The 22,193-nt window shown below is 41.7% G+C and overlaps 1 protein-coding gene across 1 annotated transcript in view; it reads right to left on the reverse strand.

Annotated features, from left to right (window-relative positions):
• The window catches only part of LOC128572568 (zinc finger protein 724-like), a 35,505-nt gene extending 20,708 nt beyond the window's left edge, over positions 1-14,797 (reverse strand). The window contains exons 1-4 of the mRNA XM_053572574.1: positions 14,640-14,797; positions 12,963-13,233; positions 1,875-2,001; positions 1,149-1,244 (exon numbers count right to left, since the gene is read on the reverse strand). Coding sequence (XP_053428549.1) covers positions 1,149-1,244; positions 1,875-2,001; positions 12,963-13,233; positions 14,640-14,797 — 652 coding nt within the window. The remainder of the gene's footprint in view (positions 1-1,148; positions 1,245-1,874; positions 2,002-12,962; positions 13,234-14,639) is intronic.
• Between the last annotated feature and the right edge of the window lie 7,396 nt (positions 14,798-22,193).

Here is a 22,193-nt window from a genome sequence, read left to right on the forward strand (position 1 = left end):
GAATCTTATTCAAAACCTTCATAGCATAAAAAAGTATAAAGCAGAAAACATACAACTATTTGTGGTGTTCCTGGGATTTCTGAACCAAATACTAATATCACACCTTCACTCATATTTTGGATATGATGCTAAGGAAAAACAAACTTTTTTTCAGACACAGTCTCATTCAGTTGCCCAGACTAGAGTGTCATAGGGTCAGCCTAATTCAAAGCAACCTCAAACTCCTGGGTTTAAGCAATCCTCTAGTCTCATTCCCCATCTCTCTGAGTAGGTGGGACAATGGGCAACCACTACAGTTCCTAGCTAATTTTTCTATTTTTAGTAGAGACAGGGTCTCACTCTTGTTTACACTGGTCTCACAAGCCTGAGCTCAAGCAATCATCCTACCTTCCCCAGAGTGCTAGGATTCCAAATGTGAGCCACCACACCCAGCCTAAAGAATATTTAAAAAAAAAAAAAAAGAAAGAAAAAGAAAAATTCACAGAGATACTAAAAAATACACAAATATTTTATGTCCTTAAAAGAAATAGAAGAATAATCAAATTCTGCAGTCATATGTAAGCCATTGAAAGTTCTTTTATTCTCACTGTAACCTAAAAGAAATATCAATGAAAAGTAAAGTCCTTCTGGAAATTACAAGCAAGAACAAGCATAGTGACTCATAACTATAAACCTAGCACTCTGGGAAGCCAAGGTGGGAGGATTGCTTCAGCCCAGAATTTCAAGACAAGCCCCAGTAAGTGTCAGACCTGCTATCTACTAAAATAATAGAAAAACGATTAGCCAGGCATTATGGAGAAACCTATAATCCTGGCTATTAGGGAAGGTGAGACAGAAAAATCACTTGAACCCAATAGCTTAAGTTTGCTCTGTGCTAGGCTGATGCCATGGCACTCTAGAGTGAGGCAAGAGAGGGAATTCTTATTCTGACTGAATAAGAAAATAAAAATTAGAAAATAATAAAAATAAAAACAGAGGTACCCTTAAGTAAAAATAATAGAAAGAAACCTAAGCTTCTAAGATATCATTTCCACTAGAGGTGAATTTCCCTAATCACATTTTATTGTTTGGTTTTCTCCTTGAAATTTGGACCTCTGACCCGTGTTATCATGTGTGTGTGTATGTTCACTCCATTCACTCCAACCTACCTGGGTGCTTGACTACTGTCTGGTGTGTCTTCACCTTCCAGGGTTGTTTACTTTGCTCCAGACAGTTGATGAGGTCTGGCTTAGAGACAGCAAGACCTGTTTTATTAGAAAAAATGAACATGACTCTTGTTGGGATTCTCCAATTGGCAATCTAGTACCTTGCTAAAGCAGAGAAAAGAACATTTTAGAAGATCCTGAAATAATAATCCTCAAATAGAGGTTCCTAAAAGAAACTTTAGAATTTTTAAAAAGTATTTAAAGTTGGAGGATTCTTTTTTTTTTTTTTTTTCTTTCTTTTGCAGTTTCTGGCCAGGGCTGGATTTGAACCCACCACCTTTGGCATATGGGGCTGGTGCCCTACTCCTTTGAGCCACAGGTGCCACCCCAGTTGGAGGATTCTTAACTCCACTATCCAGTACTACTGAAATAAAATTTGGTGCTAAAAATCGGTCTTAAATGTATGGGTAATAATCTATACCACTAATTTCTGAAATTACAATTAATCTAGTGAAGAATATGAACTAGCTCAAAAAAGAGTAAGATAAATGTCAAAATAAAACATCTCCAATATTTTCTCTTCCATATCAAGAAATTCTTATGTTTTCCTTAGAATCAAGAATCTGACACTAATGTAGTCAAAGAAGAAGCTGAATAAAAACATTCTACAAAGAAAGAATATGAATTGCTTTGAATAGACTAGAAACTATATATTTAAGTTATCCTCACCCAGGAAGACCAGGTTTCTGTAGTTCTCTAACATGACATCCCGATACAAAGTCTGCTGAGCAGGGTCCAGGCAGGCCCACTCATCCATAGAGAATTCTATAGATACGTCTTTGAATGTCAACAGTCCCTGAAAAACAAACATATTTACCAAGAAGCCAAGGGGAGACTGAATTGCATTTTTAGTTAAATTAGTGAAGAGAACTCTTGCTGACTTATATGAGTACCGGGAATTATATGATAAATTAAGTACAGTAGAAATATATTTCCTCATGCATTTTCTAACTGAAGAAAGGGGATGGCACAACATCCACAAAACCAGTGTACACACTATACTTTTTTGGGTGACACAGGAGAAATAAAAGGCCACCAATACAGGCACGTATATTTTTGTGCCTTATTTACATGATACAAGTATAAGTTGTGTATATTTTTATATGCAAATGTCATGGTGAGTTAAATGGTACCTATAAAGTTTTAATGTGTAAAAGAAAGAACTGGAGGATGGCACCTGTGGCTCAGTTGGTAAGGCGCCAGCCCCATATACCGAGGGTGGCGGGATCAAACCCGGCCCCGGCCAAATTGAACCAAAAAATAGCCGGGTGTTGTGGTGGGCGCCTGTAGTCCCAGCTACTCGGGAGGCTGAGGCAAGAGAATCGCTTAAGCCCAGGAGTTGGAGGTTGCTGTGAGCTGTGTGATGCCACGGCACTCTACCGAGGGCCATAAAGTGAGACTCTGTCTCTACAAAAAAAAAAAAAAAAGAGAGAAACGTTTAAAAAAAAAAAAAAAAAGGAAGAATTGGAGATCTTGATAAAAATGAGATTTTTATCCAGAAGATATGAGGCGAACATTAAATTTCTAAATTATAAACAAGCTCAATAGGAATGCCAAAGCTTCTGTCCCACGACAATATTTGTCAAACATGTAGTGAACTGTAGACACTGGATTTATCCCAGTTGATTTCTGAAACAGTAAACAAAGATGACAACCTTTTCTTTCCAAAGAGAATCTGAGAAGGAGCACTTCCTCAATAATATTTTGGTTTGTGCACATTAGTCAATAATCTCCCCCAAAGTACTTATTAATAAGAGAAACATACTGAATTCCATAATGAAATATGTGTCAAAGAACACCATAACTGAGTGAATAAATTTAACATCAACTGTAACAGGACAAATTTGTATTGGGGCCGATTCACAAATGCAAACACAACATCACTGCTGTGATAGCACTGGCCAGAAAAAAGTAAGTCATAATCTGATAAATACTAATTTAAAAAAAAAATAGGGTTTTGGAAAGTCCAAAGTACAAATATCTGCCATGTTTTCTAATCTCTAATCCTATCTTTAAATAGTCATTTTTAGGGTGTCACTTGTGGCTCAAGGAGTAGGGCGCCGCCCCCAAATACCAGAGGTGGTGGGTTCAAACTCACCCCTGGCCAAAAACTGCAAAAAAAAAGAAAAAAGTCATTTTTAGCATCCTAGAAAGCAAGTCTTTTCTAATTATTCTGGTATGCAGAACTTTGAGTTACTTTAGGAAGTTAATGCCGTGTTCTTTAAAAGTGCATGTACTTTATCTTATCCTTCATAGAGCTGATGGAACTTTCAGATGGAACCTAAACAGTACATATTCCCCTTCTTTGCTAATATCCAATGACTCAACCTCATCCACAAAGGGTATCTTAGGCATCCACACTTTTCCATTTTCAAAAGGCACAAAAGGAACATTTTCAGTATTGCAGAACATATTGTTTTTTGTAGAACATAAATTTACAGTGCGAATTTTGCAGGGCATATGGGAAGCCTGGATGGAGAGAAGACTCTGCTGTACAGGGAGGGGAGAAGGATTTTTCAGAGCCTCTTGACTATTATAAGAAAAGGGCAAAAGAGTATTTGAAACAAACTCCTTAGGCAGGAACATAACAAGTAGAGATGTAAAGGTTTGCAAATTGTAAGAACCTGATACTGCAGGAGAAAAAGTAGGCACAGCCCTGGACCTTGGACACATTTCCCTGAACATGAATTTACAGTGGAAATTTTGCAGGGCATATGGGAAGCCTGGATGGAGAGAAGACTCTCCTATATAAGTAAGGGAGACAGTGACAGGTGGCCAGACCCTGTTTTTCCAATAACAGTCTTACTAATGCAGAGGCCAAGGGAAAACCTTCCCCTTAATTCTTTGAAGGTTCCCTGGATACCAACTCACACATGGCAAATTAATAAGAGGAAAAGCATATGAACTTATTAATGTACTACATATGTGGAGAAATCATAAAGAGGTTACCCAACCTCCCACTGGAGTAATGAAGCTTAAATGTTCTGTTTCACAAAACAAGAAATACATAAGAATGTAGACCATTCTCTTGAAAGACAAAAAATGATTAGAGAGAATGAATGAAACAGGGAGAAAGAAATGATGTTGTAAATGATTCTTTTAAGAATTTAAATAAGGGGCGGTGCCTGTGGCTCAGTCAGTAAGGCACCGGCCCCATATACCGAGTGTGGTGGGTTCAAACCCGGCCCGGCCAAACTGCAACCAAAAAATAGCCAGGCATTGTGGTGGGCGCCTGTAGTCCCAGCTACTCGGGAGGCTGAGGCAAGAGAATCGCTTAAGCCCAGGAGTTGGAGGTTGCTGTGAGCTGTGTGAGGCCACGGCACTCTACCAAGGGCCATAAAGTGAGACTCTGTCTCTACAAAAAAAAAAGAATTTAAATAAACCTGAGAGGCAGAAATTATATTGAAGAAAAAGCCATTCTCCAAGAGCAGTTGAATTTTCTAGCTGCAGCAAATAAAGAGGTAGCAGGAAAATTATAAAAGGCAACTTTTTATTTGGGGAAGAAGCTTTGTTTGTTACATAAGCAAGACTAGGTTCTAAGGGACTTAATATTCAGGCTTATTTCCAAAAAGCTTTCCATTTTCAAAAGCACTAAGCATGCCTGTGTTACAATTTGTTTTTACAATTATTAGTTTTTACAATTTTTCCAATAAATTAAACTTTTTAACCTTTTAATAACACCTAAGTTTATTTTTATTTATTTTATTTTATTTTTGGAGACAGAGTCTCACTGTGTTGCCCTAGGGTAGAGTGCCATGGGTGTCATAGCCCTCAGCAATTTCAAACCCCTGTGCTCAAGCAGTTCTCTCTTAGCCTCTCAAGTAGCGAAGATTACATGTGTCCTCCATGATTTCTCACTAATTTTTCTATTTTTAACTGGAGATGGGTCTTGCTCTTGCTCAGGCTGGTCTCTAACTCCTGAGCTCAAGCAATCTATGCATCATAGCTTCTCAGAATGCTAGGTTTATAGGCACTGTGGTAGAGACAGACACCCCCCCCCCCACTCGTTTTTATGTTTGTGAACTTAGAATGCACTTTAAGACGGGTAAATGAATTGTTATGTAAATGAATTGTTAATCACTAGTCAGGACTTTCAGGATTGCCTAAACAACACAACAGTAACAGTGAACCATTTGGGTGAATGGGGCTATGGGGTATCAAAGTAAAAAGATCAAAAGTGAATGCAGAAAGTGAAATTTCTGGCTCAGTGCCTGTAGCTCAAGTGGATAAGGATCCAGACACATACACCAGAGCTGGCAGACTTGAATCCAGCCTGGGCCTGCCAAATAACAAGTACAACCAAAAAATAGCCGGGCATTGTGGCGAGTGGCTATAGTTCCAGCTACTTGGGAGACTGAGGCAAGAGGTAAGAGAATTGCTTAAGCCTAGGAGGTGGAGGTTGCTGTAAGCTGTGATGTCACGCATTCTACCCAGGGAGACAGCTTGAGGCTCTGTCTCAAAAAAAAAAAAAAAAAAGTGAAATTTCTTGGTTTTAGCTAGAGGCTGGATAGGGCAGCCTATTAAAAAAATTTAATATTATATTAATATTATACCTGCAACACCTTGGGGATTTCTAGATATGGCAAGTTTCTGCCAGGTATGGATTCCTAACCATGAGGAATCTTGAACAATTGTATGAGGCCTTGAAAATATAGGAAAATGCACCTCTGTATTAAATTAAGAGGTGCGACAAAGCCCTGCAAGAACTTAAAGTCTCTCTAAAGCCTCTGCTCTTGGCCTGCTTAAGATAACAAAACACTTTCTGTCTAGGTGTGCCTGAAGGACAGAGGTCAGGGTTTGGCCTTGGAGTACTGATAAAAAAAAAAAATCGGCACTGTTCCCAGAAAACACACTTATTTGTCTAAACAATTAGACTTTCCAGCTACCAGGTGGCTTGCCTGTCTTTGAAATCTGGCCGTGACTTGTGATCTTTCAAAAGAAACTGAAAAACTCACTTTGGGACAACTGACTATGGTTAATGTCCCTCATCAAGTTTTGTTCCCCATTTCAGCAAAAAAACAACAACAAAACTTTTAGTTAACTATAGAAGGAATGAGAAGATATTAAGCTACATTGCTTACTAACCCTAAAATACTGTTAGAAGTGATAGCTGGACTGAATGCAGCCACTCTACTTCCTAATCTTAATCAAAAACCAAAAGAACAGCAATGTCTAGAGGTAATTGAACAAAGTCTTTTCTAGCTAAGGAGACCCGTCAGACAACCCTTCCGAAGAGGTAGACTGGACTCCATGTATAGATGTAAGCAACTGTATTGAAAAAGGAACACGAAAGAGCAAGTTATACAGTAGTTACTGCAGAGAGACTGGTAGAAATGAAAGCCCTTCCACCAGGGACTTTGGCACAAAAGCTGAACTAATTGTCCTAACCAGGATATTAGAACTGTCAAAAAGAAAAACACAAGAAGGAGGGAGGGGTGGGGAAAGGAAGAGCAGAAAGAGGGAAAGAGGGAGGGGGTGGGGTCTTGGTGTGTGACACACCTTTTGGGGGCAAGACACAATTGTAAGAGGGACTTTACTTAACAAGTGCAATCAGTGTAACCTGGTTTCTTGTACCTTCAAATAAAAAAAATAAAAATAAATAAATAAATAGGGCAACGCCTGTGGCTCAGTGAGTAGGGTGCCAGCCCCATGTACTGAGGATGGCTGGTTCAAACCTGACCTTGGCCAAACCGCAACAAAAAATAGCGGGGTGTTGTGGCGGGCGCCTGTAGTCCTAGCTACTCGGGAGGCTGAGGCAAGAGAATCACCTAAGTGCAAGAGATGGAGGCTGCTGTGAGCTGCTGTGATACCACAGCACTCTACCAAGGGTGATAAAATGAGGGAAAAGAAAGAAAGAAAGAAAAGAAAGAAAAGAAAGAAAAGAAAGAAAGAAAGAAAGAAAGAAAGAAAGAAAGACGCTAAACATTTATATGGACTCCAAATTTTCTTATCTAATTCTTCATACTCAAAATGCCATATTAAAAAAAAGAGATTACAAGTAGTACAAAAAAAACAACAAAACTATTGGGTGGCGCCTGTGGCTCAGTGAGTAGGGTGCCAGCCCCATATACTGAGAGTGGCAGGTTCAAACCCGGCCCCGGCCAAACTGCAACAAAAAAATAGCCGGGCATTGTGGCGGGCACTTATAGTCCCAGCTACTTGGGAAGCTGAGGCAAGAGGATCGCCTAAGCCTAAGAGCTAGAGGTTGCTATGAGCTGTGATGCCACGGCACTCTACTAAGGGTGACAAAGTGAGACTCTGTCTCTAAAAAAAAAAAACATTAAAAACAGTTCTGAAGTTTACAGTTTCATAAGCTATTAGAAGCTGTCTTGCTTCCCCATAAGGTGGCAGTCATGCACCACCCAGGATACCAGAAAAGACTTAATCTTGTGCCAACAGAAAACCAGAGGGTGACACTGTGGCAAAGCAAGCTGCAGGAGTGACAGTAATGGTCCCTAAACCTATCTGATTTTAATGCTGCCCCTAAACCTATCTGATTTTATTTTATTTTATTTTTTGAGACAGAGTTTCACTTTGTCGACCTTAGTAGACTGCCATGGTGTCACAGGTCACAGTAACCTCCAACTCCTGGGTTTAGGTGATTCTCTTGTCTCAGTCTCCCAAGTAGCTGGGACTACAGGCGCCCGCCACACTGCCCAGCTATTTGTTGCAGTTTGGCTGGGGCCGGGTTTGAATCTGCCACTCTTGGTATATGGGGCCAGCACCCTACCCACTGAGCCACAGGTGCCACCCTAAACCTATCTGATTTTAATCCCATCTATAAGAAAAAAATATATAGAGTGGTGCTGGTGGCTCAGTGAGTAGGGTGCCAGCCCCATATACCAAGGGTGGCAGGTTCAAACCCGGCCCTGGCTAAACTGCAACAAAAAATAGCCGGGCACCTATAGCCCCAGCTACTTGGGAGGCTGAGGCAAGAGAATCACCTAAGCCCAAGATCTGGAGGTTGCTGTGAGCTGTGTTGCCGCAGCACTCTACTGAGGGCAATAAAGTGAGACTCTGTCTCTAAAAAAAAAATAAAATAAAAATAAATACAGAAAAATTTAACAGTTTAATTAGAATATTTCAGATTGTATATGAAACCAGCACATTGTACCCCTTGATTGCACTAATGTACACAGCTATGATTTAACAAAAAAAAAAAAAAAAAAGAATAAAAGTATGAGCACATTGCAAAGAACAAAAAAACAGAAAAATTTCATGATAAAATAATAGTTGACTCAGGTGGTACCTGTGGCTCAAAGGAGTAGGGCACCGGCCCCATATACTGGAGGTGGTGGGTTCAAACCCAGCCCCGGCCAAAAAACTGCAGAAAAAGAAAAAAATAGTTGACTCATCAACAGCTAAGGACGGATCATGTTACCCAGAAGTCTAATCTCAGGTAATCAAGACTTCATAACATGACACATTCCTGCAAAAAAGACTCAAGTTGGGTGGTGGTGCCTGTGGCTCAAAGGAGTAGGGCGCCAGTCCCATACACCAGAGGTGGTGGGTTCAAATCCAGCCCTGGCCAAAAACTGCAAGAAAAAAAGAAGACTCAAGTGAGTTCCTTCGGCCATAAGTTGTCAATAGGCAACTAACCCAGATAATCAAAAATAAATACTCAGTGTTTACTTTGTATAAGAAACAATCCCAAAGCAGAGAACAGGTCTAAAAAGCCAGTCCAACCACACCATAAGATAATAACATTTGAAAACTAGTTGATAGAATTCACTCCAATACCCTCATCCAAAAATCTGAAATATTTACTAGTATTAATGGATACTTTTACATGATAAGTAAAAGCCTTCCCACACAAACAAAGAAAACTATGAAATAAAGGTCCGTCTGAAAAACATTATTCCCTGTTATGAGGTCCATAGATGCCTTGAAAGTAATAATGGTCTGTCTTTTAGGGCAGAAGTTACACAGTCAGTAAGCAATGTTTTGAAAATTCACTAGAAATTACATACAGCCTGGAGATCTCAATCATCAGGAAAAGTAAAAAAGAAAATAAATCATATGCTAAAAGAAAATATTGCCAAACTCTGCCAACAGATTCATTTACATTAAAAGCAGATATTGTGGCTCAATGCCCATACCTCAGTGGTTAGGGTGCCAGCCACATATGATGAGCATGGTGGGTTCGAACCCAGCCTGGGCCAGCTAAAATCAGCAATGACAACTGCAACAACAAAACAGCTGGGCATTGTGGGGGCGCCTGTAGTCCCAGCTACTTGGGAGGCTGAGGCAAGAAAACTGTGTAAGCCTGAGAGTTGGAGGTTGCTCTGAGCTGTTATGAAACGGCACTCTACGGAGGGTAACATAGACTCTGTCTCAAAAAAAAAAAAAAAAAAAAAATGCAGATATTGCCCCTCCGATTTATGTGAATAAAGTTAGCCCCTTAGAAGCAGGTTCAAATTAAATCCTTACAAAGTTGTTTATAAGAAACCCTTCCAGGCAGTCTCAATTCAAATGTCAGGGCAAAATGAATACAATCTTAAAAGCATAAAAGTATAAGAAATGCAGCAAGTGGTATCTCTTATCCATAAATTCTCTCTTCCCAGACCCCAGTCAACCCCTACAGACAATTTATATCCCTTTTATCCTGGTAACCAAGTCCAGCTCAAAATCTGGAAAGACTGGTCTGAGAAAAACAGCTGAAAGAAAAGTAGACTAGTCCAGAAGATGTTCTGCTGAAGACACCACAGCAGTGAAATTTGCAGGACTAGAAGTCTGTGCCCACCATACTCCACTCAAGTCGTATCTCACTCCAGAAGCAGCTGAAGCCCACAAAAACTAGACGGCCTCTCCTGGAGGAAGCACCATGTTAAGACTGAAAAAATACAAACCCCAGTCATCTTCTTCTTGAGACTATACACGGTTGTGCACTCACCCCAGAGCCTTTTCCCATTTTGATGAAATAAAAACATATAGACCAGCTCAGCACCCATAGCTCAGTGAGTAGGGCTCTGGCCACATACACCAAAGCTGGTGGGTGGGTTGGAGCTCAGCCCGGGCCTGCTAAACGACAATGACAACTTCAACAAGAAGATAGCCGGGTGTTGTGGTGGGCACCTGTAGTCCCAGCTACTTGGGAAGCTGAAGCAAGAGAATTTCTTAAGCCCAAGAGTTTGAAGTTGCTGTGGGCTGTGACGCCACAGCACTCTACCAAAGGTGACAGCTTTTTTCTCAAAAACAAAACAAAACAAAACTAGTTTAGCCCCAAATGTCATAAATAAGTCTGATTTCTGTCTTACTAGAAGTACTTATGTAGAACAGCTATTTACTTCATGCCTAATGGAGATGTGTACCTGCTAGAACTAATCAGAAATGTCACACTTTTCCCATATATCCACAAGATTATCACATACTCAGATATTTATAGTAAAAAAATAACTACTACTGTCAAGAAAAAAGATATATTTGCTATACAGCTGAAAACAACTATTGGTCATAAATACATTAATGTTGAAAGGTGCCTGTTGTGATATACTAACCTTAATAATTCCTTACATAAACGTTACTTAACCGCCTTTGTACCTATGCCAATAGACACACCAAGTTACCCTGAAGATAGTTCTTATTATATGGCTTTTTCATATACCCCTGCTACAACACAGGGAAACCGTGTTTGCTAAGATTAACCCCTTTTCTTTTTTTTTTTTTTATTTTTTTTGTAGAGACAGAGTCTCACTTTATGGCCCTCGGTAGAGTGCCATGGCCTCACACAGCTCACAGCAACCTCCAACTCCTGGGCTTAAGCGATTCTCTTGCCTCAGCCTCCCGAGCAGCTGGGACTACAGGTGCCCGCCACAACGCCCGGCTATTTTTTGGTTGCAGTTTGGCCGGGGCCGGGTTTGAACCTGCCACCCTCGGTATGTGGGGCCGGCGCCTTACCGACTGAGCCACAGGGGCCGCCCAGATTAACCCCTTTTCTACCCTGGGTGTAAAATTTAAGTCCAACCTATCTAAAGTTACTTAAGATATTACACTCCCTGAAAACTATCATAGCCAACTACACCTTTTGAGCCCTACTAAATGCACCACTTTACCCATTTGTGTCATCCAACAATAGCTATGGGACTCAATCTGAAAATTAGCCCATTGGCCTGTTCCATGGTCAATGCCCTTAATACAACTCAAGCCAAAAGACTCTGAATGTTGAATTAAAACAAGTATGAGAAGCTGTACCATTAGTCATTATGTAAACACAATCACAGATATAAAATCTTAAAAAAAATATACTGCTTCAATTTACCTAACAGTTCCCAAGTCATTAAAAACAAGTTAAAATGTATAAAGATATAGTCCAATGAATACAACAACAAACAAGATTTTTCAGAATATACAACACTTCCTATCTCAAATACTGTCATAATTACCCAACATTACCTAAGTCCGAACTTTTGTATTTATTTTTATTTTATACATTATAAGCTTCTTAATATGTTACAAAATAAAATGTATACCATTCATATTTACCTGCTGTTTCACAAATTAAACAGCACAGCCAGCATGTCAATTTAACTAACCATATCAATTATTTCCATTTCATAACTCGGCACCCAGGGCACAGTGGTTATGGCGCCGGCCACATTGCACCGAGGATGGTAGATTTGAACGCAGCCCAGGCCTGCTAACCAATAATGACAACTGCAACAAAAAAATAGCAGGGCCTTGTGGTGGGCGCCTGGTCCCAGCTACTTGGGAGTCTGAGGCAAGAGAAACAGTTAAGCCCAAGAGTTTGAGGTTGCTGTGACACTACAGCACTCAACCGAGGGCAACATAGTGAGACTCTGCCTCAAAAAAAAAAAAAAAATTCCATTGGAAATCAATTTCACAGATATGAAAATAAACTAGAGAATGTGGTAGACGCAGACACCCCCACACCTTTCTTAGCTATTTGTGAACTGAGAATGCACTTTAAAACATAGAGTAAGTCCTTCAATCAGGCCAAACCAGAAATACAGAGTAAAAATAATAATCTTGAAAAAACACTGAGGAAGTAATGAGGCACTACAGAACAAGTTAATAGCATGTTTAATGTTTTTTTGATGATGATTTTGATTAGCTTTTTAATTGTCATATGTATTTAACTTGCCTACGTGTTGTTAATCACATAAGCATAATATAGTTTTAGTATACTTCTGAAATTATCCCCTATATAAATTATTAAAATTTGTTACATAGCCAAAACAACATTTAAAAAATTACTCTTGCTGTTCTCCGGAATTACTCGCCTTTCCGATAAAAAAGGCTTTTTAGGAATAATCTCCCTGTAGTTGTTTAACTACAACGACAGGCAACCAGCCACTTACGGTTCCGCAACAACAGAGTGACCCACCGCGCCCGGCCTTAAGTTTATTTTTAACAGAAGAGTGGAGGGACTGGGGGCCCCACAGACTACAGCCCCTCCCAGGAACAAGCCCCACACACCCAGTTGGGATTCTTCCAAAGCACCTTTCCATTGTCACCACGTGGGAGGGACGCCGGGCGCTGCAGCCACACAGCTGCTCAAAGAGACCTTTGGGCCTTGGTCCAAGTAACCGCTTCAGGAAGGGGCCGCAGCAACAGAGTCCCAGCTGCCTGCCCCACTCCACCGTTTGCCCACAGGGGTCTGAGGGCCAAGCGGTCCCTGTGGCAAACTTGGGTCTGAAGACTCTAAAACTGAAGTGAAATTGCCGCGTCGCACCACAGCCGCTTCTGGCTCCAACCACGCCCCTCCCCCTCTCCGGACACCCAGTCTTCTAGACTCACCATTTCTCTGCTTCTGGGATCTCTCGATATCCTCCCTACAGATCTCCCAGTACCTGTAGGTCCCAGGGTAACAGAAGCTGCTGCAGAGACACCTGGAATCTCCAGGAGATGCAACAGCTGAAGAGGGGACCCCAGATCATAATAGCCCAGCACCGGAGACAAATGCTCCCTGATGCAGGGAGCCGCCTCCTTTTTTCTGGCTGTGCATCTGATTGGACAGTTTATATTGAAGCATCCCTGATTGGACAGGGTCTCAGGGCCCACCTCTGACCTTGAGTGACAGGAATGCCGTCAGACAAGAAGCTGAATGAGGCCGAAATGCTAACAATTTCTTGACCGCAGCACTTTTTATTTTTTCTTTTCCTGTTTTTGATTTAGAGCAGGGACCATGACTTTATTCATCTCAATATTCCAGGATCACCGTGCTTGCCAAAGAGTAGCTGTTTAACAAATTTCGCTAAAGGAATGAAAATCTATTTACTGGATGTTTATTCTGTGCTAGGCTTGAGGACCTATTATTTAAATAGGAGTTAGACTCTCCTTTGAAGGCGTTTTTAATATACATCTTGATGTCTAGGTAAAAATATGCACAAAAATACTTAGTAACCTGATAGATGAACGACATTGGGAATTACAAGTAAAGGCTATGGCAGTTTAGAGAAGGTTGAAATTACTTCTAGTCTCCAGTGAGGGGGTTAGCATTGCAGGGGGCTTCATGCAGGAGGTGGTATTTAAGCTCCCAACTACCAGGCACTAGATAGGGGTATGGTACACCTCCTGGGTGAAGGGTTCAGCTACCACGTGGACTTTACCTAACAAACTCTGGAGCTCTGCCTGAGGTATTCTTTTTTTTTTTTTGAGACAGAATCTCACCGTGCTGCCCTCAGTAGAGTGCCATGGCGTCAGCTCACAGCAACCTCGAACTCTTGGGTTTAAGTAATTCTTTTGCCTCACCTCTCAAATAGCTGGGACTACAGGTGCGGGCCACAACACCTGGCTATTTTTTTCTTTGTAGTTGTCATTGTTCTTTGGCAGGCCAGGGCCAGGTTCAAACTCACCAACCTGGTGCATGTGGCTGGCACCCTAGCAGCTGAGCTACAGGCACTCAGCCAATGCCCAGTTGTTTTTTGCTGTAGTTGTCATTGTTGTTTAACAGACCCAGGCTGGGTTTGAACCTGTCAGCTTCGGTGTATGTGGCCAGCGCCCCAATCACTGAGCTATGGGTGCCGAGCTGTATATTTGTATTTAACCCTGAATACAAATTATATCCATTAATCAATTTTAATTATATACACATATGTATGTTTACACATATACACACAGTAAATACATGTTTCCATTTATGGAAACAACATATTAACAATTATACATATGTTTTTTACAGTGAAAAGTTATATACAAGGTGGATATAAAGTTCATGTACAATTTAAAATACTTTACTATTTTAACTTAAAACTTCACTATTTTAATTTAAATTTAAATAAAGTTAATACTTAAATAAATTTACTAAATAAGTTGCACACGAGCTTTATGTCCACCCTTTATTTAAAACCATCCAGCTGGACATGGTTTAGATGATCCCAATTTTGTGGGCAACTTCCTGAGAATCATAATAAGGAGCCAATGGAACATATGTCTTCTTCTCGCCATCAGACCTGGTCAGGGTGTTGACTTTGCCCACAATGAATGTCATCAATGTAGAGCTTCTTTACAGCCTGTTTGACCTGGTGCTTGTTGGCTTTGACATCCACAATGAACCCAAGTGTGTTGTTTTTTCCTATCTTCTTCATGGCAGACTGAGTGGTCAGGGAGAACTGGATGATGGCACGTCGCATACCGGCATTAGAGAGGGACCTCTCTCCACCAGCACAAAGAGGGAGAGTTGACCTGAGGGGAAATGGGGGGCAATTAAGAAAATACAAAGTCATGAAAGACAGGAAGGGGTACGCAAAGAAAGAGGGCTAGGCTGGTGTCGGGAGGGCTGATGCGGCTGATGACTGCAGCCAGCCCCTGAACCCTGGAAACAGCTTTATTTATACAATATCTTAACAAGATTGCATAAATCTTAACACATAGGGTAGAGATCCACTGTAAAGAGAAAAAAACGTGCTTGTCCATAACAAGGAAAGTATACATGGGCTATGTGACTTCTGGCAGCTGGAAAGAATGTTGTTACAGGAGGAGAAGTGGTTGGGGTTCACTCCCTGAGCATTTCCCAGGCTGTGGGGGTCCTGCTAGCCACAGCCCCCTCTCCACAATAGCACAGTGATCAAGCTTGTTTCTCCTGGGGGAGCTCTTCCTGGGGCTTTTGGGCTGCCTCTAGAGGAGCCACAGTGTCTTCGGCCACCGAAATATGGGTGATGTATAAATAATATTTTTGTGGCTATGGTTTCCTTTTTTTTTGGCTGGGGCTGGGTTTGAACCCACCTCCCCCAGTATATGGGCTCAGTGCCCTACTCCTTGAGCCACAGGTGCCACACCTGTGGTTGTATTTTAGCACAGGCTTCTTGGCCTTCAATGCCTTTGCTTTAGCTTTGGCTTTGGGAGGGGCAGGAGCTTACTTCTGTGACTTCAGCACCATCTTGTAAAAAGCAACTATTATTTTAAAGTTGAGACTTTTCTTTAATTTTCCTAGACTCTTGTCTTTTGAGGAGGCAGCCTGAGCTTAGAAAGGTGAGGCAGCCCTCTAAGGGACCCTGTCTAATAGAAATAAAATGAGAGCCATGTGTGTCATTTCAAATTTTCTAGTAGCCACAGAAAGAAAAGATAAAGTAAGAAAGGTTAAATTGGTTGTTGTTGTTTACTTAATCTTACATATCAAAAAATATTTTTGCTCTCATAATTGATCAATAAACAATATTAATGAGGGCGGTGCCTGTGGTTCAGTGAGTAGGGCACTGGCCCCATATGCTGAGGGTGGCAGGTTCAAACCCAGCCCTGGCAAAATTGCAACAAAAAAATAGCTGGGCATTGTGGTGGGTACCTGTAATCCCAGCTACTTGGGAGGCTGAGGCAAGAGAATCGCCTAAGCCCAAGAGCTGGAAGTTGCTGTGAGCTGTGATGCCACAGCACTCTACCAAGGATGACAAAGTGAAACTCTATCTCTAAAAAAAAAAAAAAATAGCTGGGTGTTGTGGTGGGCACCTGTGCTCCCAGCTACTTGGGAAGCTGAGGCAAGAGAATCGCTTAAGCCCAGGAGTTGGAGGTTGCTGTGAGCTGTGATGCCATAGCACTCTACCCAGGGCAACAGCTTGAGGCTCTGTCTCAAAAAAAAAAAAATATATATATATATACACATATACATAGACATATACATATATATATATAAAAATGAATTACTGTGGTTCTGTATCTTTAAAATTTATTCTATTTGTAAAGTGTAGCGAACAGCTGTATTCAGAACAGCATGTGGCCAGTTGCTGCCACATTGAGGTGCAGCTCTGAGGGCTCTGAGTCTACTAACCTCAGAGTTGTAACTGGCCTGAACCACAGTTTTTTGTTATCAGAAGTAAGAGAACATTCTACTTCCTTTTTTTTTTTTTTTTTAGAGATAGAGTCTCACTTAATGGCCCTTGGTAGAGTGCCGTGGCCTCACATAGCTCACAGCAACCTCCAACTCCTGGGCTTAAGTGATTCTCTTGCCTCAGCCTCCCGAGTAGCTGGGACTACAGGCGCCTGCCACAATGCCCGGCTATTTTTTGGTTGCAGTTTGGCCGGGGCCGGGTTTGAACCCACCACCCTCAGTATATGGGGCCGGCGCCTTACCGACTGAGCCACAGGCACCGCCCCATTCTACTTCCTATCATCATCTCTCCTCAAGGTCTGAGGGTGGGAGACACAGTGCTCCGCCCGAGAGCAGGGTCCTGTGTGCATAAAGGGTTTACCAGTAGACACACACTTCACCCCCTTCTGGGTGGATGCCTAACCTATCTTCCAGAAATCATACAGTGAACAAAAATTAGTGGAGCTCCAAGAAGGAACCTCAATATTTTAGTTACATTACTCTCAAACACACTAAAAAGCATAGGATCTACACATAAGACATGTGATCATTGTGACTGGACAGGGCAGTTTGGGTGTGAGGTCTTGGTTTCTGAGAGGTACCTGAAGTCTGAAAAGTAGATCCACAACCTGCAGGAATTAGGGACTCCCCCTAATTAATCCAACCTTCCAGGCTCGCGTCTCCAAATTGAATATGGGTAGGCACAGCTCCAGCTTCTTCTCCTCATCCTCTTGCCTACACCAAGAAGAAAAGCCCTTGGGGCTGAGCTGGGTAACCAGGAATGTGGAGACAGTAAAATTAGCAGGTCTGGGCTGGCCCTGCAGGACATTAGCACCTAATGGGTGTGGGCCTGGCACATCACAGGGCTCCTTCTACTTTAACTTCTAGAAGACAAACTACTCTAACTCATACACTGTTTGAAAATATAAGGGTGTCACTGAAGTAAGAATGACATTTCTCAGTAACACTGACAGAGACAATCTTGCACAAATATTTTTGGAAACTTCACTCTCCACAGTCGAAGGGACCTTTACCATGTCCTCTTCCCAATGCTAATGCCAAACTGTCAGCTACTCATTTATCTGCAATTGTCACACCTAGATCTGGTGACAAACCTCAAAATTTACTATTACAATGTGAAGGATAACATTTTTTATTGGAAAAGGTATAATGAGTAGTACGTTACACATTTTTATTAAACACTTTTTTCTTTATTTAAGCATTATGATAGACATGCACACATCTGCACAACAGTGGATTTATATAATAAAACCCATCACAACAACCACCAGTCAAGATGCCTCCAAAATTTTTATCATCTTGCCTTTATTTGGGAAAACCAACTTCAGTCACCCCAGTCACATTTTAAAGTAAATATAACAGATCACATAATTTAGTTTGTATTTCACTAACTATATCTAATGATTTCAAAAAGTCTTAAGGAAAACACTGTCATCACACCAAACAAAAACAAATGATTTGTTTTTCTTCTTTTTGAGAATTAGTGTGTTACCCTTGGTAGAGTGCTATGGTCTTATAGCTCCCAGAAACCTCAAACCCTTGGCCTCGAGCTATCCTACTACCTCAGCTTCCTTAGTAGCTGTGACTAGAGGTGTGCACCACTACTCATGGCAAGTTTTTTTTTTTTTTTGAGACAGAGTCTCACAATGTCGCTCTCAGAAGAGTGCCATGGAGTCACAGTTCAGAGCAACCTCAAACTCTTGAGCTTAACCAATTGTCTTGCCTCAGCCTCCCAAGTAGCTGGGACTACAGGTGCCTGCCACAATGCCCAGCTATTGTTTTGTTGTAGTTGTCACTGTTGTTTAGCAGGCCCAGGCCAGGTTCAAACCTACCAGCTCTGGTGTATATGGCCAGCGGCCTAAGTACTGAGCTGCAGGGGCTGAGCTGACAGAGTCTCACTTTCTCATCCTTAGTAGAGTGTCATGTGTGATAGCTCACAGCAACCTCAAACTCTTGGGCACAAGTAATCCTCTTGCCTCAGCTTTCCAAATAGCTGGTAGTACAGGTGCCCACTACAATGCCTGGCTATTTTTAGAGACAGGGTCTCCCTCTGGCTCAGGATGGTCTTGAACTGCTGAGCTCAGTCAATCCTCCCAGCTTGGCCTCCCAGAGTGCTGAAATTACAGGTGAAAGCCACCGCACCCTGCCTAGGTTTTTCTATGTTTAGTAGAGACAGTGTCTCACTCTTGCTTAGGCTGGCCTTGAACTTCTAAGCTCAGGCATTCACCAGTCTTAGCCTCCCAGAGTGCTAGAATTACAGGCAGGAGCCACTGTTCCTAGTCTAAATAATTTCTTTTTGTGAAATAAAGAAATGCTTTCATTAATTTTTGTGATTGAAATTCTATAGAAGTTACATGATCCACCTAATGATTACACTAAAACAGTATTTAGCCTAGAAATTTCAAATGAGAAAATTAAAGATATTTTTTGGAGATAAATGTTCATAGACCAATATTATTTATAAAAATACTATAGGAACACACAGATACTCCAAAGCATATGTTATGAAAACCACAAGATAGGAAAAAGTACATAGAATTTAAAATAACGCAAATAACAGGAGAATGATTATTTTGCTCAGTTTTCACAGGGAGAGGAAGAGATTGCAATGTCTAACTAAAATTTTTGCTTTACTGGAGAGACAATTAATTAAAAATATAAAAAGGAGTGTTAGGCTTGTTAGGCCTAGGCTAAAGTAGAAAAATGCCAGTTAACTCCTGGCAAATTCCTGGGCTATAAGCTGTCAACAAAATGGAGTAAGTCTGGTTCACTCCCAAGATAGATGGGAAAGTACTCACTAACTTCTTGCTTGACTAACTCCCTGGGAAATGAACTGACTGTCCCCAGACTGACCTTTAAACAATGCCAAGTGGAGAGAATACTGAAACAAAGATGTATGGAGGAAAAGTACTGGAACTAAGATGTATGGGAAAATATTAAAACAAAGATGTATGACGTATAAGCTAACTAACTGCAAAGTTCTGCTTCTGTACAATGCTTGCTTGCTACCCCACCCAAATACACGTATACAGCCTGTGTGCAAACCAGGATGCAGACCAAGCCTTAAAAACCCAACTCCTTAAGCACTTGGGGCTGCTCTCAGAAACCCCATATTGGGACACTGAGGCAGTCGCCGGTCGGCTCTTCAATAAAAGGACTCAATAAAAGGACTCTGCTGTAAATTTGGCTTGTTTGGCAGTGTGGTCTCTGGGGAACTCCTGGGCACAACATCAGATCTCACTTATGAAGTGTGATTCCTACAGAGAGAAGAGCCTCAAATTTTAAAATGTTAGAACATTGGGGACAAGTCCCAGCAACTCCATGGTTCTCTGCTTGGTGTCATAGAAGGAAAATAAAGACGCAGAGACAATGTGTAGATTTAAAGAGTGGGTCCAGGGGAGCTGACACTACCAAATGCTAGAAACAACACCAGTCCCAAACTCCTGATACACTTTTTTTTCCACTCAGTTTTTTAAAAATTTCATTATCTCTTTACCAGCAACTTGGTATTTGTAACAACAGTAGTATAAGTCATTCTTGTGGTTTCTCAATCTCTAATTCTCCATTATCCACCCAATCTCCCTTTAGCCATTTTCATTACTTTTACTTCTTAAAATACTTATCAATCACTAACAGAATTACAGAAACCAAAGAAAAGGGAAAATGGACCTGGAAATTAGATGTAACCCAGTTACTCCTCTGTGTTCCTTTGGGGCAGATTTGTTGGTGCCCTGCCCACTTCTGGAGTTGGGTAAGAAGCTGATTCTTCTTAGCTCAACCCGTAAGAACTAGTTTTTTGGTTAGGTGAGGTGACTCACACCTGTAATCCTAGCACTCTGGGAGGCCTAGGTGGGTGGATTGCCTGAGCTCACAGTTCGAGACCAGCCTGAGCCAGTTTGAGACCTCATCTCTAAAAAAAAGCTGGGCATTGTGGTGGGCTATTTGGGAGGCTGATGCAAGAGAATCATTTGAGGCCAAGAGTTTGATGTTTCTATGAGCTATGATTCTGTTTCAAAAAAAAAAAAAAAAAGGAACTAGTTTTTCTTGCTCAATGAGTCAGCTATATGTGGCATTCTAGTTAATCTCAGAAGGACTCACTGCCTTCAAAGACCTTGGTACAGAGTCTTGGTATGGCCAGGACCTAATGGACCTTTTTCCTGGGGTCCTTTCTGGCTTCAGTCAGGCCCTTGCAGGCCTTTTTCCTGAAGCCCTCCCTGATTTTAGACAGGCCCTTTCTGTTTCTTTTTTTTTTTTTGTGGGTTTTTTTTTGTAGAGACAGAGCCACAGTAGAGTGCCCTCACTTTATTGCCCTCAGTAGAGTGCCATGGCGTCACACACCTCACAGCAACCTCCAACTCCTGGGCTTAGGTGATTCTCTTGCCTCAGCCTCCTTAGTAGCTGGGACTACAGGTACCACCACAACACTGAGCTATTTTTTTGTTGCAGTTTGGCCGGGGCTGGATTTGAACCCGCCACCCTCCGTATATGGGGCCAGGGTCCTACCCACTGAGCCACAGGCGCCGCTCTAGACAGGCCCTTTTAGGCCTTTTTTCTTAAGTTTTTTAATGTTCATGTCAAGCGGTCTCACGAAGCCCCCCAACATGGTATGTTTGTATATCTGTCTGGGGGGGTGTTGAGACAGAGCCTCAAGCTGTGGCATCACAGCTCATAGCAACCTCCAAATCCTGGGCTTAGGCGATTCTTTTACCTCAGCCTCCCAGGTAGCTGGAACTACAAGTGCCCGCCACAACACCCAGCTATTTTTTGGTTGTAGTCATTGTTGTTTGGCAGGGCCGGGCTGGATTCAAACCTGCCAGCTCTGGTGTATGTGCCTGGTGCCTTAGCCGCTTGAGCTACAGGCACCACGCCTGTATATCTGTTTTCACCAGTCTATTTCTTTTTCTTTTTTTTTTTCCCCCGCAGTTTTTTGGCCAGGGCTGGGTTTGAATCTGCCACCTCCGGCATATGGGGCCAGTGCCCTATTCCTTTGAGCCACAGGCGCCACCCTCACCAATCTATTTCTTTGTGGAGGCTCATGTCTTCAAGTATTATCTGCGTACCTGACCCTGATCACAAAACTTTCATACAATTATTTTATTATTATATTATTCTAACTCTATTATCATAATCCTGACTTTCCTAAGGTTCATTTACATTAGAAAGAAGTAGAATATGACATTTTAGGAATTGATGGCCAGTGTCCTCTGACTGTATAACAAAGAACACTTAGGTTGATGAACAAGAGAATACAACACCTAATGGAGAATATAGAAATAAACAAAGCATTGAAAAAAGCTGTCTTTTCATTTACCTCAGAAGTCCTTTAAAAATGTGCAAATAGGTAGGGCAGCGCCTGTGGCTCAGTGGGTAGGGCACCAACCCTATATACCAAGGGTGGCAGGTATGAACCTGGCCCCGGCCAACTATAAAAAAAAAAATTAGACGGGCTAGTTGTAGGGGGCACCTGTAGTCCCAGCTACTTGGGAGGCTGAGGCAAGAGAATCACCTAATCCCAGGAGTTTGAGGTTGCTGTGAGCTGGGACATCACAGCACTCTACTGAGGGCGACAAAGTGAAACATGGTCTCTAAAAAAAAAAAAAGAAAGAAAAAGTGCAAATAGAGCCAGGTGCGGTGGCTCATGCCTGCAATCCCAGTACTTGGGAGATGGAGGTGGGGGGATTGCCTGAGCTCACAGGTTCAAGACCAGC

The sequence above is a fragment of the Nycticebus coucang genome, chromosome 20, assembly GCF_027406575.1.
Source record: "Nycticebus coucang isolate mNycCou1 chromosome 20, mNycCou1.pri, whole genome shotgun sequence".
Lineage (NCBI taxonomy): Eukaryota > Metazoa > Chordata > Mammalia > Primates > Lorisidae > Nycticebus > Nycticebus coucang.